The 19,786-nt window shown below is 40.1% G+C and overlaps 1 protein-coding gene across 6 annotated transcripts in view; it reads left to right on the forward strand.

Moving 5' to 3' along the window:
* Positions 1 to 15,531: 15,531 nt before the first annotated feature.
* The window catches only part of Reps1 (RALBP1 associated Eps domain containing 1), an 81,101-nt gene continuing 76,846 nt past the window's right edge, over positions 15,532 to 19,786 (forward strand). For all 6 annotated transcript variants that reach the window (XM_047557318.1, XM_047557319.1, XM_047557320.1 and 3 more), the window contains exon 1: positions 15,532 to 16,247. In XM_047557318.1, the coding sequence (XP_047413274.1) occupies positions 16,095 to 16,247 (153 nt within the window). In that variant the 5' untranslated portion in view covers positions 15,532 to 16,094. The remainder of the gene's footprint in view (positions 16,248 to 19,786) is intronic.

Below are 19,786 nucleotides of genomic sequence, written 5' to 3' on the forward strand. Positions count from 1 at the left end.
GCTGTGACTAAAAGCCTCGAAAAGAACAACTGTAGAGGAGGAAAAGTTTATTTAGGGATCACGGTTTCAGAAGTCTCAGTCCATAAGAGGCTAGCTCCATTCCTTAGGGCTCAAGGTGAGACTGAACATCATAGCAGAAAAGGGTAGTAGAGGAAAGTAGCTCACATTGTGATCAGGAAGCAGAGAGAGAAAGAGATTCTACTTTCCAGATACAATTCATATATTCCAAAGCCATACCCCCCAATTCCTACCTCCTCCAACCACACCCTACCACTTCAATTAACCACTCAGTTAATCCCTATCACAGGACTAATTCATTGATTGGGTTAAGCATCTCACAACCCATTCATTCTTCTCTGAACCTTCTTGCGTTGTATCACACATGAGCTTTGGAGAACACCTCATATCCAAATTATAACAAACTTCAACTAGGAAAGTGGCCTAGGCATACACCACTAGCTGGAAATCTGGGTTGTTAGAGATCAGGAAGAGGGTGACACTGGGAATGGATAAAAGAAAGAAGCACAAGGCAGGGGACTCTGGGAAAGGGAGTGATATTGTAAGGCAGAATCCAAAGCCCTGAAGCAATTCAGATTTGGAATTCTGATCTGGAGATTTCAGGACCTGGGAGACAAACTGTATGCTCAGCAGTACCAAATAAACATTTATGAAACAAAACTGATCTCCACCCTAACCCTTCCTAGTGTCTGGATCAGATGTCCAGGACTAGGGATGAAGAGTAGGAAGCCAATGCTCCCTGCCAGGGGTGGTCTTAGGACAGACCCCCACCAGGAGTGCCTAAAACTCTTGTTAGGATTTTGGTGACTATTGCCAAGCTGATGGGATCCTTTCTGTTTGGGAGACAGGCTAGAGTCATGTGGCCTCAACTTCCTTTAATACAGGTGAGAGAGGAGTGAGAAAGCCAGAAAACACAGGAAAGCAGGCACAGAAAAATGGGGGAAGGGACAGAACTGTACACAAGCTCAAATCGTTTCCTGTGTCAAGGTATGGGACAAAGACCTACGACCATACGCTTCCCATTGCTATTTCATCTTTAACTTCTGCGGCCTGTTTCTGCCCTCAGGTCCTAAACGAAGGAAGTCCACAGGGCTCTAAACTTAGATCTTCTGAACCCACCCAAGACCCTCTGTCAGATTCACTAAGGGAGACAACTTGTTAGAAATGTAGGATTTCAGATTTAGGAAAGAGAGTTATATTGTGTTTGAGATGCTCTGCTGTGGTCCATCCTCCTCCTGACTGCCAGGATGACTTTCTTTCTTTTTAGTACTGGGAATCGAACCCAGGGATGTTTTACTACTGAGTTGTATTGCCCAGTCCTTATATTTTATTTTGAGACAAGGTCTTGCTAAGTTGCTTAGGGCCTCAGACTCACTAAATTACTGAGGCTGATCTCAAACTTGGAATCTTCCTGCCTCAACCTCCCTAGTCACTGAGATTACAAGTGTGCACCACTCCACCCCACACCAGGTTAACTTTCTGAAACTATAGCTTTCATCAAGTTATACCCCAAGCAAAACTTTCACTGTTCCCTCATATTCTATTAAATCAAGAACAAACTTTTCACTGTGCCTTGGAAAACCTTCATGTCTTGGCCTCTACTACCTTCCAGATTCCTCACCCTCCAATACTATCTGTGAAAACCATGACTCCCTCAAACTGAACTTTCCAGTCCATTCCTGCACCTGGTCCAGAGTCCAGTGAGGGGGTGGGGTGGAGGTCAGCTTTGTTCTGTAAATGTTTATTCCATGCCTTCTTGCCTTTGCTCAGATTGTTCCCTCCACCTGATACCTCCTCCCGCCCACCATAACTTTGCCTACTGAAATGGAACATAGCATGTCCTGTTCCAAAGTCCCTTCAATTGCCTTCCCTCTGGGCTTGCTCCCTGGCCCCCTCCTTAGCTCCAGTCTCCCCTCCCACCTGCTACCGGGCTGGCCCTGTGCTCTCCCTCCCAGTCTTCCTCAGTAACCAGAATCTCCAGTTCCCTTCTTTGTTGAGCAGAGCAGTTTAGCTTTCTAATTCAAAATCTAAAGCCTCATTAATGTGCTCTGCCTCTGACCGTTGGACAGTTTGGAAGATCTAGTCAAGAGTAAATTACTCCTGTTTTTCTTCTTCCTTCCTACGTTTTCCCTCTCCATACCACTAATCTCTATCAGTGAAAATAAGCTGTATACCACCTTATTTTCTCAGTGATACAAATCATGACGACAGTCTTAAAAGACAAATGTCTCTATGGTCTGTTGATTGATTGATGGATTGGTACTGATAATTGAGCCCAGGGACACTTTACTAGTGAGCTACATTCCCAGTCTTTTTATTTTTTGTTTTGAGACAGGGTCCTGCCAAATTGCTGAGGTTGGCCTCAAACTTGCAAAAACCTACCTCAGCTTCCTAAATCACTGGGATTATAAACATGTGCCACTGTGCCTGGCTCAGTCATTTTAAATAACACATTTGTTTAAATTAGTACTGGAACTTGTACCATGTCATTTCTCCTTAGTAGACTATAAAGTTCTTGAGGGCGGACAGTATCCTATTCATTTCGTATTCTTTGCAATGCTTGGCACCAAGCCTGGCAGAGAGTGGGTGCTGAATATCTGTTTAGTTGAATGGACTTGAGGGCTGACTATCTAACCTTTGGCCCCTCCCCCAGGGCTATTTTAAATGAAAGATTAGACATGTAAACCAATTATGTTAGCTATACTGAATATATTCTTATACTCACTAAAATTTAAACAACTTTTTAGGGAAGAGGTGATATTAAAAATTCTACATATAATTATCCACATTGATATTTTATTTCTCTTCTTATTGTGAGATTAATGTCTAGTATCTCTGCCCTTGCTTACTCTGGATCATATTCAATTAAAATAATCTGCCGAAGTATGTAACAATTAGTTCAATATATTTTCAATGGGTCAAAGTGGCAAGTACTCACAACAAGGGAAGTTTCATTGATTTTATAATTTACCACAAGATGTGAACTTTAAATATTGATTTGCATGTAAAATTCTTCATAACAGCTAGCTGCCTTTTAGTTATCAGTTGTTAGTAAGTATTCGTGATATATATTTATTAACTTACAGAAATTTCAGAGAAAGGAGAAAATAGTTTGATATTTTGTAAACATAAAATTTAAAGATCTATCTATGACAGTAAATTTTTGAAGTCTTTTTGGCAGTTGTTTTTCTACATACTTAGTTAAGGGATGAAACCACAAAAATGTAAATTCTAATTTAAAAATTCAAACATTCTACAATTATGATGTTTCAATTAAGTCATATGTGAGTGTGTGTGTGTGTGCGTGTGTGTGTGTGTTTGTGTGTGTTTAATGCAAACATCCAGATGTTTCTGAATGGGTTTCTCTTTTCAATAGTTAGATAGGTTCAGGGTTCTCCTCCAGGTATGACATGCATCAGGAAAAGCAGTTCTTGTTAACCAAGTGTACAGAAGATTAGCCTTTAAAATTGGTATTATTATACAGCAAAAAATGCAACCATAAGAAAAATTAGGTTAGCTATCCACCTAAGAACATCCACAATTTGCTAATAGTATTGATATACGTGCAGAATCAGATTGGTTTTCACAAAAGTGGGCACAGAATTAAAGACAAATATCCTAGAGGTGATCTTATTCCCAGCAGATTAACAGGATTCAGTGCTTATGAGATAAAAGAAAGAATATGAATGACTATATTTTAGTCATTCAAAAATTTGATAATGAATTTTTATTTGGGAAGTTCAATTATATTTATTAATGGTAACTATAGCTATTAAGATATTTATTAAGAAATTATTTATTAAGTACCTGCTATGAACTTGATAAGTCATTTTTTTCCTCTAGTAAGGGTCTGATATGTACTACCATTCACTCCATTGGGGGAAATATCTTCTCAATAATGCTGAACCTGAGATTGTGTAAGTCTCTTCTCAAATGCTCCCATTTCGGAAAACTTAAGATGATTCAGAAGCTTTTGTTTTTGGTTATTAAACAATTGTTCTGTCTGCCCCAAGAGTGGAGAGCTTCTAATAGCTAGTTAAATCCAGGCTTATTTTCAAACCAAGGGTAAAGAAGCTTTAAATAGATATGTGGTAGTAAACCTTTAGTGCGGTAAGATTTGAGACAAGAAAGACAGTCTACTAAGAATACAGACTGCCTTGCTATGGTTCAAAGCAACTTCTTGCAGTTCCATAGGCAAAGAGTTGGAATTCTGGCCACATCAGGAAGGCCATTTTCTTTCCAGCGAGGCATTAGTTATATCTTATGATAATGATTATTTTCAGTTACTGCTATTTGACTTTCAATGACCATAAGTGTATATTTAAGTATGTTTATGATTAATCATAAATGACTTTTAGTTAAGAACACCATTTTTGAGTGTGTCTTTTTGTATATTTGCATCAGTTTTATTTTGAGCCCATAATTTTCCTAGAAGCAACTGCCAAATGACATACCCAAAACACCACAAATTTGCTGTATGATAATACTTAATTCATCATATGCTCCCCAGCAGATCTATATTATTTATAACTTTCATCATACTAAGTATAATAATTTACAGTGCCATTTTGTGATTTATAGATTATTGTTTTAAGATGTATAATTTGCATGTCTTTATTCCTGTGTAAGTTAAATGTTCCAAGTTAGAAGTTTATGGTAGCTTTTTTTATTCTAAGTTTTTGTTATCAAAAGGTTATTTCTTTTTCTTTTTCTTTTCTTTCTTTCTTTTTTTCTGGCAAAAATGGGTCCAGTGAAGCTGCTGGCCTCACCTAAAACTGATGAAAACATTAAAGCTCCAACTCTAATACTTAATGTGTGTCCTTGGGCTCAATTTCTCTGATTCAGAATCTTCACATATAAAATTAGAAAAATAATACCTTCTATACAGAATAATTGTAAGGTTCACATGTACCTAGTCCTTCAAAGCAATTATTATATGAATAGTAAACATTATTACTCTGGACTATGTGATTAAATGATGAAGCTTGTGTGTCCAGGCCTTGGGTGGCACCTTGTCTAGGGTGAGGCCAGGCAGACTCTTCTGGAATCAATGGGCAGGATGGATGCATTGCAGCTGAGGTCCAAGAAAAGAAACCTGTGCCATGTCCCTCAGGCTGACTTGCATTTTGTAGGGACTGAGCAAGCCAAAATAAATTGCCTTGCTGTCCCAGCAGGAAATTCTGATTTCTCAGGATGACCCAATTTTCTATTTTGGAATTAATCTGTAATTTAATCTCGTGTGGGTATATAGGAGTCCTCTGGGCCTTCCTTCCATCAGTCGATGAGGCATTTCAGGACTCAAAAGAGGGGCCCTTTCAATCTCTATCAGACATCAAGAGAACAGGTAATGGTTTTATGCCCATAATGGGTTTTTATGCCCATAAGTTTGAATTCTCAGTGTTACCTGCAACAGTAGCTTAACTCAGTATGATGAAAGTTATTTAAATAATATAAATCTGCTGGGAAGCATATGATGAATTAAATATTATCATACAGCAAATTTGTGGTGTTTTAGGTATGTCACTTGGCAGTTGCTTCTAGGAAAATTATGGGCTCAAAATAAAACTGATGCAAATATACAAAAAGACACACTCAAAAATGGTGTTCTTCACTAAAAGTCATTTATGATTAATCATAAACATACTTAAATATACACTTATGGTCATTGAAAGCCAAATAGCAGAGCCTGTTTTTCACCTTGAGAGCAGAGTACAAGAAGTTAGTTCTTGGCCTAGGGATATGGTTCAATGGTAGAGTGCTTGACTAGCATGTTCAAGACCCTGGATTCAATCCTTAGCCCTGGGGGGGGGGGGGTGTTTCTTCCTCCAAATTTTCCAGAAAACCAGTATCGCTTAGAAATTGATTTGTATAGACTTAAAAAGTGGACCCTAGGGATAGGTTTGAGTAACTGGATAAGCACAGTTGTATTGGTAACCTAGCCTTTGCCCTAAGGTTCAGGGTCTGACTCTCCCCCTTGCCTTTGGTGAAAGGAGATGAGAATGTAGCTTGATCTGGGCACTTCCCAAGGGACGGGAGTTGAGCTAGAGCTTCATGTAGGGCAGGAGACACTGAGGCTGTAGGAACAAGAAAAGTCAAAATCATGCAGGACAGTCAAAGACCAAAGGGCCAGAAGTACAAAGAGCACCAAATCTGGGTTCCTAAGAATCTAGGTCAAGTTCAGAGAAAAGGTAGAAAAGACAAGAAAAGGCAGACTATACCCAGGGGCAGTGGCACATGCCTATAATCTCAGCCCCTCTGGAGATAGAGGCAGGAGGATTGTGAGTTCAAAGCCAGCCTCAGCAACTAAGCAAGGCCCTAAGCAACTCAGTGAGACACTGTCTCTAAATCAAATACAAAAAAGGGCTGGGGATGTGGCTCAGTGGTTTTATGACCCTAAATTCAATCCCCGGTATGGAAAAAAAAAAAAAAAAAAAAGGCAGAATATAAGCAGGGCAGAATCAAATGTGGTGGAAGGATCCAAAAAGGATGAGGAAGGAATGGTGTTTCTGAAAATTTTTCTAGAATATCAAGTATTGGTTTTCTATAAGAACTGAAGAAATGTTGGTGACCAATGATGTGTGGGCAAGCACAGATTAAAAGGTGGGGAGTAAAGCAGACCTATGATAGGGAGATTAGTTATTCTCTCAGCCCAGGCTGGTTTTAAACTTTTTTGGTTCAGCTCCTAATCACAAGTGGAAGAATATCTCTCCTCTTCTCATCTTCCACTGAGAGCAGTGCCTATTCTGGGCCATTGCAATTGTGGAGAGGGCGTAAACCTGGCAGAGCTTTGCTTTGCTGGGCAGTCCACTGGTGAAGGAAAGCTTGCACCAATTGTAGGCAGGGAAGAATGGGTCCAGGGACAAACTCAAGCCTTCAAAGCTGACCTCCAGTGACCCACCTCTTCCAACCAGGTTTCACTTCCTTAAGTTTCCATCACCTCCCAGTAATGTCACCAGCTGGGAACAAAGCCTTCAACACGTGAATCTCTGAGGGATATTCCAGATCCAAACCGTATCATTTGATCCTTGGCCCCCAAGGGCTCATGCCCATCTTGCAATGCATCTTACAACAAGAAGGGAAGGGAAAAAAAAAAAATGAAAATGATTCTCACTGAATGAACTGATTAACTTTCACAATGAGAGTTTTAAAAAAGAGTTTAAATGTATTTTTAAGTGATAATCCAAGAAAGTAGTTAAATTTACCTTCCATCTTAAAGCTTAATTATGTTCTGCTTTTAAAATACAGTCCAAAAGATCGATGATGTCAATTTGAAAATCTCAATGCAAAGGATACATTTCTGAGAAAACAAAATATCCAAAAAGTAAAAAAAAAAAATCTAAACAGGTCAATTACCTAGGAAGAAATGGATAAAATTGGTGAAATATCACCCAAAATTGTCAAATGGTTTTATAGGCAAATAATTCTCCTTAAAAATAAAATAATGCCATGTAGTTAATTTGGAAAGTTAAACATAATCTTAATGAGGAAGTGGTACATGCTCAATGTTAACTGTTGTTGAACACAAAGATGTAGGATTGACTGACAAGTAGAAACACCATCTAAAGGAAACCCCCTGTTTAGGTACTTTCTGATTCTTTTTCAGTTATAGTACAAATGGCTTAGAAAGACAAATTATTTTACTTGACTTATACTCTTGGAAAACTTGCCCTTCAGATAGTCCCTCTTTAAACCCAGTCAATCATGCTGTAAGAAGCTCAAGCATATGGAGAGGCCATGAGGTGCTCCAGGGGGCTGCCCCAGATGAGCTTCCAGACAACAGCCATTATCATCTGCCACCACCATGTGAGCAAGCCCTCTTGGACGTCCAACCTGGCCAACCTTGGAATGACTGCACATATAAAAAAAAATGCACAAGTTAACTGCCTAGCTGAGCCCTTCTCAAATCCCTGACCCACAGAATCATGATTTATGCTGTGAAATTTAGGATAATTTGTTATGTAGCAATAGCTAACCAAACTTCCTGACTAGATGAAATTCCTAATCCCAAGAAATAACTTCTTAAATTCCTGTATGGTCCAGTGGAACTTCTAATGGAAGGATTAGTGGATGAGAGAGGCTGCCAAGTACAAGACTTAATGATTGGAGGTTACAGTCTACAAGCAATTTTATGAAACTAGCTTGATGCTCCAAAAACCAGGTTGGACCAGCTAACTCTGAGATCATCTCAACATAAGCCTGACTCAGGCTGAACCATCAACCTTGCAGTGTAGCCAGAGAACAGCACAAGGACTCTCGCCTGCATACTTGAGATCCCTTCTTCCTCACAATAAAGTCATATAAGCTGGTCTATACCTCCCACTCTCACGTACCCCCATGACATCTGGGAGAAAGGCAGGGAAAAGAGGAAGAAATATGAAAGACTGAGATGCAAATGAAAGAGACCTATTTGCTTAAATGATTACACTTAAACAGAAAGTCAGCTTTACGTTCCTGTGACTGAAAGACCTGAGAAGAAAAAATGAAGAGGAGGTAAAGTTCATTTAGACTCATGGTTTCAGGGCTCAGTTCAGACCACTGACTCCATAGCTCTGGGCGCAAGGTGAGGCAGAACATCATGGTGGAAGGGCATGGCAGAGGACATGGCAACATCAAAGCAGAGTGGGCGTGAGAGCTCTGCTCACCAGGGACAAAATATAAACCCCAAAGGCATATCCACAAGGACCTACTTCCTCTGGTCATACCCTACATGCCCACAGTTACCACCTAGCTAATCCATTCAGTGGGTTCATCTACTGATTAGGTTACACCTCTCCTAATGAAATCATTTTGCCTTTCTGAACATTCTTGCATTGTCTTATACATGAGCTTTTGGGGGACACTACATAGCCAATCTACAATAACTAACAAAATTAAGTTCAACACCTGTACTGTTACTGAGGAAGTTATATTCATTGGAGTAAAAATTTAAAAATAAAATGTTTTATTCCACTATGCTATATACCTGTACCAAAAAAATTACATATAATCTAAAAACACAAGTAGATTTTAAGCATGAAATGCTTGCTGGCCAGAATACTTGTTGATCATATCCAAATTTACTAGATATTGTCAGATTTTCTTTGTCCAGTGGGTTTACAGAATAGCAACGATTTAAAGACTTGGAGGAAATGGACAAGATAGCAGATAATGACATGCCGTAAATTATTATTTATATCTTAATAGAAGGTCTTCTTCCTGTTGTCTGAATTATTTGAACAAAGAGCAAGAGAAAGGATAAAGAATCCAGATTTTAATTGACCATGTTTGTCTTTGATAATAGCTGCCAGTTGTTAAGCCCCACTTAAACAACAACCTTTGACCTACATTATCTTTTTTTTTTGTAGTTGTAGATGGACAGCATGCCTTTATTTTATTTACTTATTTTTATGCGGTGCTAAGGATCGAACCCAGTGCCCCACACATGCTAGGTAAGCGCTCTGCCACTAAGCTACAGCCCCAGTCCAACATACATAATTTCTTATTTTTATAGTGATCAAATAAAACATCCCATTTTGTAGTGGAAGACGTTGAAGCCAAGAGAGGTGCAACTTGCCCTAGATTACTTGACTAATAATTGCTAGAAGTAGACTTCAAACTCGGGAGTTATGACCTCTAACTAAGACTACTCTGCTTTTATTTCAACTTGCTGCCTTCCTATTGCTATAGTCATCAAGATTTATATTCAGTTTACTTTCCTTATTTTCTAAAATTGCACAGAAACAACCTCTAAGCATCCTCAGAAATTGAAATATTGACAAGAGCAAAGCATGCCACAAGATTGAAATGGAAATAGTCTTTACAAAGCAGACAACCTAAACAAAGGGTTATAGACTAGAGAAAAACATTTTGACTCTTTCCCTGTGAAGAATTCAGAATGCTGAGAGCACATGAAATAAAAAATATTTACCAAGGAAACTTAGGGGAAATCTGCCTTGCAGAGTAGGTATTTGTTGGTTTGATTTTTTATTTGAAGGAAATTTTTAAATTTTTTTGGTTAATCTCTCCTAAGAATTCTATTTCTACAAAGAGTTGATTTATTTTTGCTGCGCTAACAATTTGGTAAAGGTTTCTGTGATGCCTTTCCTCCCAATGAACTTAATGCAAATATGACATCTTAAATTTATCTGACATTTTCCATCTCATTATTAATCCACAGATTTACAACTGCAATTTCAAAAAAAAGTAACAATTTTGTGATTCTTTCCTATTTAGGTATTGAAAATAGATTCCATTGGCAATATAGCATAAGATTGCCTTGTGTGGTTTTTGGAGAATTTAGAGGGTTTTTTTGTATGTTAACCTAATTATATCATTTATACGAATGACTTCAAAAGAGGAAAAGAAATGATTCATATTAATTTTTTTAGAAAAGGACAACTTTATGTATACAATCTGCATTTGAATGAATAAGATGTGCTAAAAAGAATTAGAAATAAGCATACAATATCAAATAAATGGATGCATTTTATATTACTGTATTTTGTTCCCTATTATTTTATATAGTAATATATGCAATGTATCCATTTATTTGATATATCTGATTATTTAATGCATAGTAGTGTGTTTATATAATATAATGTGTACCTACATATCCTTACATACATATAACACACACACACACATATAATGTCTATTCTTGCTATTGTGTGTCTATATCTTTTTATTTTAAACAAATGATGCATGAAGGATATTCACTGAAATGTTAATGAGGTACCCTGTAAGTGGCAGGATTCCAGATCATTTTTATTTTTCCTTTATTCTTTTCTAAGTTATTTTGAATTTTTACAAGGAATGTATGTATTTTTATAAAAATAATAGTTTTTCCAAAAATAAAAACAAGACATTATGGTACCAAATAAACAATTGTACTCCAAACTCTACCTCAGTCAAATAAGCATACATCGAATAAACTATGTGCCCAATGCATAGATACCATGTTGCTTTCCCAACTCCAACTCTTTCTTCATGAATCCCACAGATAGTTCAATAGCAACTTGCACTCATGTTTTCCCAAAGCATCATTCTTAATTTTCATAGAAACAAAAGTTGACTTTTTGTTTTCATAATTAGTTAATGTAATATTCAGTCCAATTATAATAATTACATTAATAAGTCTAAGAGGTTGGTAAGAACTAAGTAACTCAAACAATGAGAGCAGAAATGAGTAGGTGGCTTAGATCAGGTTCCCAGAAAACAGATACTGAGATGGAATTTTGGAGATGAGTTCACTGATAATGGTCAGGAAAAACATCAATAAGGAAGAATAGAAAGCCCAGAATTGGGCAGAAGGAAAATGCAATGCAGTAACAATGGAGGCCCCCAACATTCCCAAGAAGGGTTCTAGAGCTGAGATGACTCTTTAAGGTTGTACCAAAACAATACAAGGAACTTTAAGGTCCTATGTCTACTGACTGGTCACTGGATGTGGGCTGTCCCTGGGGCAGGAGTGTAACTTGAGCAAGGAAACTTCCTTTTCCCAAGACCAATTCCTGGAGAGGAATTCAACAGTGAGCCTTTCAACACTTCCAGGAGCTCATGGGATGGGAGTCTGAGTCCAGCGGACTGACAAGGGTAGTACCCACAGCAACCACAATAGTCCATGCTCACACTAGTTGAATCCACTTGCTTCATATAACGTAAATACCCTATGTGGAGATGCCTCCCCCAGGATTCTGATTGACCTCATTTCCTGAAAACTTTATAAGAGGAAGGTTAGTGAAATGAATGATATCTGCCACCATTGCAGCTCATCTCAAGGTCACATCTGTTACTCATTGTCTCTTCTCTACTCCTCAATCTAGATTTCCTTCACCCTCAGTCAGCACAGTTGACTGATATCTTGTGGCAACCCACACTGTCATTCCAGAATGGACTGGATCTTTGTCACCATGTCCTTCCTGATCATGATACTTACAGTTGTCTATCAAAATGAACAGAGAAATGCTAAAGAAAAAAAATTCAATGACACTTGCTAAAGCAGGATAAGACTAACTTTATCCTGGAATTTCATAATAGGTATAGGGACCTGTCATGATTTTGCAGCCTGGGAGAGAGATTGGGTTCAACTCCCAATACCACATGAGCAAGTGGAAAGTTAAGGCTAAGGATCAGGGTAAGTGTCAGTGGATGTAAAAGAAAATTGCTAAGGGAAATTCTGGCTGAACTGATCTAACAAGATTCTTGCTGAAGACAGGCCAGATTGATTAGACGGTCAACTTGGAGATAATGGGGGATACAGGATGACCAGATTTTGAGGAAGATGGGTTCTTGCTAAACTGAGTTATCAGGATTCTTTGTTAAAATTGGAGTTTATAAGGAAGTGCAGAGATGGGTCTAGGAAAAGTTTCAGGAAACTGATTGAAGTTTGGCCAAGCAAAGAATCTTTATCAAAAGTACTAAGAAATGCTTCTGTGGATCTCTTGGGTGTAAAAAGGACTGTTTCCTGTCTCAGCTATGAAAAATAAATGTTGTTTCCTTCTGATGAGTAAGTTCAATTACTCTTCAGTAGGTTGATTCTTTTGTTGTCTACTAATCTATTAACTTAAGGAGCCCTAAGTGACTGGACAATATCCGTAACTGGAAATTTACTGACTGATAACAATCCACTTAATGGAAGCTTTGAGTCATCTTTGAGAACCAAAACCTCCAGACACACAGTCTGTCACTGCAGGGATAACAAGTGGGTTGTTGCAGTGTTCCATTCTCGTTCGTTGTCTCATACAGTAGTATATCTGGTCATTAATTTGGGGTGCATGCTGGAATGTGGATTCCTCTCTTCACAGAATATCATGTGCAAGCTGACCCATATAGCTTCCCCTTCAAAAGGTCATTTATTATTCTCTTGGGTCAGCAGGTTCTGGATGATGTGGCTTATGAGAGGTCCAGTAAATTAGGTCTTTTTCTGAAAGGATGTACAGAGTCTTGGTTGGTTATTTGAAGCTCAGATACCGGCTCTGGCTGAGGCCCATTGGTGAGAAAGTCAATACATGTCCAGAATAGATCTGATTCCATTAAAGATAAATCAACTTGGCAACGAATGTCTGATTGATCTTCTTCAGGGATGATGCTGTATTAGGAACTCACCTTGGATCTCTTTGGTTGGGAGGTTAGACTTTGGCCTTGGTAAATGGAAACCCATGGTGTGGGGTTTATGCAGAGTTTCCTTTGCTGTCATCATAGTCATTCAGTTCCTGAAGGCAATGTGCCACCACTGGCCTGGGTGGCTGATTGATGAGCTGCCTAACATTGACTGACCAGGTCATTTTGTCTGCCTGGTCATCTTGTGCCTCCTGCACAGTGGATACTTTCTGGTGGGTATGAACATGTCATACAAAGATATTCACACTTCATACCCCATCCAATAGGCTTGCCCATGTACCTCTCCCCCAGACTTCCTCCTTTCTTATTTTTCAAACTGTCTCCTTCCAAACCCCTGACTTCCCAGCTAAACCACTGCCCATGGGTTTAATTCTGTTTTTATCTTCAGCCCTCTTACACAAAGTCAATAACCAGGAGCACTAACTGAAGTGAATGTTTCCATTCACTACTATCTTTTAGGATTGCCCCTAATTTAGGTTTAACCCAAATTTTAACTATTCTTTTTTGCAAAAAGATACTCCTGAGTAAAGAGACAAGTCATAGACTATAGAAAATACTTGCAAATTACATATCTGACATATCAAAAATAAATAAAGAAATTTGAAAATTTGACAGTAAGAAAATAACTCTAATCAAAAATGGGAAATTTTTAATAGACACTTCACCAAAAAGGATATTCACATGGCAAGCAAATACACAAAAATTTGATCAATGTCATTTGTCCTTAGAGAAATGCAAACTTAAATCACAGAGAGACACCACTATATACCTATTAGAATGACTCTAGAATGACTTCTTGATGATGTAAAAACAAAACAAACATTGGAAATACAAGGTGGTTCAGGCATTTTGGAAAACAGGTTGGCAGTTTCTTATAAAGTTAAACAATACACTTAACCATTGGCCCAACAATCTCACTCAGATATTTTATTAATGATCACCCTGAATTGGAAGCAACCTCAAAGTCCTTCAGTTAGTGAATAAGCAAACTGTAATCATCCACACAATACAGAACTACTCAGCAATTTAAAAATGAACCAGATACAAATAAGTAATGGAATAATATCAAATGCATTTATATTCTGTGAGAACAATTCAGATTCAGAAGGTTAGGTACCACACGATTGCATTTATATGATAATTTGGAAGAGACTTTCAAATCAGTGGTTGCCAAAGGCCCAGGGTGGAGAGTGTGTGTGTGGGTGGGGCGGGGGGAGTATGGAGTAATTCTGCATCTTGATTTTGGTGGTGGTAGCATAAGTCAATGCATTTGTCAATATTAACATAACAATACAAAAAGTAATTTCATTACATGTAATTTATTTTTAAAAACTAGAGATTTCAGTTTTAAAAGAGCTGATGCATTTACTGGCAGCAATCAACTATTTGATCTTACCTGAAACTAGTATCTTTAAATCTGTAGCCATATAACATAGACCATCTGTTTTAAAATAACTTTCTTATGATGACACTTTAAAAAATTGGTATGTCTAGAAATGTATACTTGACCTCAAAGGGCCCACATGCTTAATTATATTTCTTTCCCTTCATATTTGGTATATAAATCTAAGTGACAGGCATTAAAAAAAAGTTTCATTCCTTTGTAAAACCATTCAACTATGCACCACCCAGTCTACCCAGTATTCATCTGGGGGGCGACACAGCTAGCATCCTTCTTGCAAAGCTTCCATGTCTTTCTGAGCTCCTGTCCCCCAAGGAGGAGTATGTATCTGTTTGGAGGGGATCGCACACCACTCCAAATGCTCCTTACAGACCAGTGAACTCCAGGACCCCTCCTTCATCCTGGGAAGTGCTCTGCCCAAGGCCCAAATAGGTTTATAGAGGTGATGGTATACCTTCAAAGTATATTAGTCCTAGTGACCAGAATGGCCTTGTACAAAGAGCAAACCTTGCCAGTTGCCCCCCTTCCCCAGCTATTCAGCATATTTTGTTTTTCAGACTTGGAGCAAGAGTAGGAATTGAGTCTCTTCTTCAAATGAGGAAAATTCCCTCATCTACTGGATGTTCATAATCCTTCAGAGAGAATCATCCTCAGCAACTTCTGATACCAAAAATATACAAATAATAGAGTGAACAATGTTTCCCTTTCACTCAGCTGTTTGTTAAATGCTTAGTAGCAGAAGCTTCGAAACATAAAAAACTGCGACCGGTATCTAAGTTCTCCAGCTCTTAAGGTGTTGCAGGCTGATCCCCCAGGTAACCCCTTCCCAGGGATCTCTTTGGGCCGGTCATCCCGCCGCCGAGCTCCGGCCACCAGGGGGCGCTGCGGCCCTCTCTCCCGGGAGTGGCCGAGCCAGCCCGGTGGGTGTTTCTCTCTCCCTCTCGCGCTCTCTCCTCCCGGCCTCACATCCGGGTCTGGAACGCGGCCGCCGCTGTCAGTGTTGGTGCGGGCGCGTTGGGGCCGGGCCGGGGCGCAGTAAATGGCGGCGGAGGGAGGCGGAGCGGCGGCCACGCTCAGCCTAGAGCCCCCGAAACTTTAGACGCGAAGCCCCACAACTTTCCGGGAAGTGCTGCCGCTCCGGGGGCGTGGACGGAAGGGAAAGCCGAGGCGGGAAGTCTGGGGGAAGCGGCGGGGAGCGGGGAACCTCGAACCCGCGGCGGGGGCGGTGGCGGAGTCCGCCAGTGCCTCGCGCCGCCGCGGCCCCCGCCTCCTTCTCCGCGCCTTCGCGGCGGCTGGAGCTCGAGCCGCGCGCCGTGCCTAGCCCGGGACTGCGCCGGGCCTCGCAGGCGGCGGCGCGCGGAGCCCAGCCGAGCCCCCTCCTCGCGACCTCCGGGCCCTGTTGCTCGGGCGCAGCCGGCGCGCCTGAGGCCGGGACTGAGGCTCCGGGCGGCTGCGGGGCCCGAGGAGGAGGCCGGGCCGCGCGGCCACGCGCAGACCCGCTGGCCCGGGGTCGTGGGGCCGGGCCCCGGGTGTTGCATGCGGGGCGGGGCGGGGCGGCCGCGAGCCGGAGGCGAAGATGGAAGGCTTAACGCTGAGCGATGCGGAGCAGAAATATTACTCGGATCTCTTCTCCTACTGCGACATTGAGAGCACCAAGAAGGTGGTAGTCAACGGGCGGGTGCTGGAGCTGTTCCGGGCCGCGCAGCTGCCCAACGACGTGGTCCTCCAGGTAACGCCGCGCCCCGGGGTGGGCCGGCCGCGGAGGGGTAGCTTCCCTGCGGCTCCGGCCTCCAGCTGCCCTCCTCCGGGAGTGGGAGTGGGAGTGGGCGCCGTTTCCATAAGGGCTGGTGGTGCGCAGGTTTCCCCCAGCTTTCCAGCTGCGGGCAGGGGCCGCAGGTGCCCGGGCGGCCGCGACTCGCGCTGCGGCCGAGGGGGAGGGGTCGTTCCTAATTAGAAGAAACTCCTGTGATGGAGGTAATGGTCTGAGGAACCCTAAGTCCTCATCCCTTGACCGCTCCTGATCTTTGTTTTCCAAGCACTGGAAGAACACTTACCATGAAGAATCTTGGGTTCTTAACGTGTTTGAATCCTAGTTTCTGGTTCATGCATAGCTCTAAGGATCCTGCAGAGAGTGGCAAGGTTGCCAATGTAGGCAAAATGTTATTTTAATTCTTGAATTAACCAAGCCGACCTCATAGCGTGATTTTTGTAGATTTAAAAATGGAAAAAACAGTTTTTAAAAGGAGACAATTCTTAGGGAAATTAAGAAATTCGAACTTTTAGCTAATGGTTTACAAGTAGATTTTTAAAAACTTGTAATTGCTCATAGAACGTGTGACTGATGTAAACTGGACAGTGTTTTCCTGTGAATATTGGATTATATGTGGTGAAACTTGTGGATTTAGGTTGGGAGGTAAGTATTAAGCAGCTTGAAGTGAAATGTGCATATTTTTCTCAATCTGTAGCCTTGGAGGCAAGCAGGGTAAGTTTAAGACTTCTTTGTCATATCTGTTTTTAAAGCAGAAGGCTTCCTAGAAGTTCTTATCTAGTGTGTGTGATGAGCATCAACGTTACTCTGTTTAATGATTCATAGCTGCTAGTAAGAGTCTAACTGCACGTCAGGAACAGGTTTTAAGTTTTCATCAACACCCCAGTTATCCAGATCTCCCAAACTCAAAGCCAAACACATAGGTGTAATGCAGTGGACTGCAGAGGACTGAGCCAGTAGTTTTGAGGCCTGGGTCTTTGACTCCACCTCCTGTCAAGTACCATTGTGACTTTGGGTCAGGCTTTTTCCCTCTTCAAGCATGAGTACTGTGTGTTCATTTGTAGAATAAAAGTCACTTGTCTTCTAATAAAAATTATGGGAAATATAAAAATGTCCACACGTACACCTCTGGTTTAGAAGTTACCTGTGCATTAACTATGACTAAGTTGAATGAGTTTGATCTTTTTGCATACTCTTGTATGTTTTATATTGAATGTTTTAAAACCTGGGGAGAAAAAGTTGAGTTTGTTAGGTACCAGTGAAGAACAGGTTGGAGACCTAAATTCATGCTGTTGAGGAGACAAATGGTAAATATTTAGTCTTCATTAGTCAGATATAGTCTCTACCACTTCTTTTTTTTTTTTTCTTTTTTTTCTTTTTTGACTCTTTAAAAATGTGAAAACCATTTTTAAGCTCAGGAACATAACAAAACCGGGTTTATAGTGTGCTGACCTTGCTAAAGAATGGTGGTAGTGTGCAACTGCACTTTCTAGTATATTTGAAATAGGACTTAAAGATGTCTGGTCAAAACATGCTCGCTAATGATTCTGCTCTTTTTGTGGAACAAAACATACTTTCAGGTCAGTTAGGGACTAAAATAAAGGAGAAACCTCCCATGTTCTATTTTGGTTTATATCTTTGGGGCAAGAAGAGTCGAAATAAATTGACTTTTCATCTTTTTAATGATGCACAAGACTTGATATTAAATATATTACTCAGAACAGACAAATTAGCATCAGTTAACCTTTACTTGAAATATATTTAGTCTAATCCAAGTTATGTTTTGCCCAATTTTATTAATATTCAAAAGTAAATTTCTGTCTTTTTTGTATAGCTTTATTATTTAGGAGTCAGTGACACATTGGAAGCTATAGGAATTCCCTGAAGAAGGACTCTTACAGTAATAGGTACAGGTTAAGCATCTGATTTGAAAAATCCAAAGGATCCAAAACTTTTGGGGACCAATATGATACCACAAGTGGAAAATTCCATACCCCAAAACTTTGTTTCATGCACCAAATTATTAAAAATATTGTATAAAATTACACTCAGGCTATATGAATATGGTATATATTAAACAAATGAATTTGATTTTAGACTTGGGTCCCATCCCCAAGATGTTATGTATATGCAAATATTCCAAAATATGGGGGAAAAAATGAAACCTAAAACATATCTGCTCCTAGGCATTGTGGATAAAGGATAATACACCTGTACTAAATAACAATCTGGATATTTTGAAGGAAATTTACTTAAAAATTGGCCTAAGACATATAAATGTTAGATAAAGGGAAAATAAGAGCCCTATTTTTGTTAAGGGAGTTGGGATTTTCTAAAAAGTCCTCCATTGCTTTCCAAGTAAGAATCATTTGGAGCAACTCATATACTGAGTTCTCTACTCAGCAGGACTAACCCGAAGAATAAGAAGCTCATCCTTAATTGTAGAAATAGTCACATGTAACATAAAGTAGAATGGGAATTTCATAAGAGAGGTGCAAAGTATTCTGTAAACACAGAGGAGGTATGACCAGAAAAGTTTCTTACTTATTTCAGTTGGGCTTTATGTTGGGGTGAGAGAGGGATAAATAGAATGAAGAGTGCTTCCAGGCAGAGAAAAAACATGACCAAAGTGCACATGGTCCTTTTCAAGGACAAGTAGATAAGCAAGTTTTCAAGATAATGGGACTTAGAGGCCATATTACAAAAGACAGAAAAACATGCAGGAGACTTCCTACATATTTCAGTAGGCAGTGGAAACGCATTGAAAGTTTTTGAGGGTGGGGAATGAGGCTGTTGAGGGGTCTGGAATGGATGCTTATTAATGGCAACCAAACCAGAGTAACAATAGCAGTGGAATAGAAAAGGAGGAACTGGTTGAAGGATTGCTGGGTAGCCATTATATGAAGCATCTTATGGAATAATATTTAATTTTTAGGCCAGATTATCAGTACTGTGGGGGGGCTTTGAACTAATTAACAAAGGTAGTAGATTTAAGAGAAAAGACTCAAAAACAGTACTTTATGGGGCCTCTGGCAGTGCCACAGTAGTTAGGGGAAAGCAACTGGAGGGTGATAAGTGTGTGGACTGATTTTGTATCAGATATGAAGTAATGAGATGCTGGGCCAGTGGCACTCAAACATGGAGCCAGGGGAGTCATAGTGATTTTTGCCCTCAGCCAAGGTTGGGTATTTGGCAATGTCTACAGACATTTATGGTTATTGTAACTGGAGAGGGGGAAGGCAGGGTTCTACTATTGGTGTGTAGTTGGTAGAGGTCATAACTTTTAAATATCCTGCAAGGCACAGGACAACTCCCCATAACAAGAATTATTTGGCCCAAACACCCATATTGGTGAGATTGAGAAACCCTGACCTGGATTCTGGTGGTAGCAGTGGGACAGAAAATGAGGCTACAGATACAATAGTGATTATAAAGGTAAACTGATAGGTCTGGGTTGCCTGGCATTATTTAGGTGGGAGAAGAATGGAACAAAAATTATT

Source organism: Sciurus carolinensis, chromosome 7 (genome assembly GCF_902686445.1).
Source record: "Sciurus carolinensis chromosome 7, mSciCar1.2, whole genome shotgun sequence".
Lineage (NCBI taxonomy): Eukaryota > Metazoa > Chordata > Mammalia > Rodentia > Sciuridae > Sciurus > Sciurus carolinensis.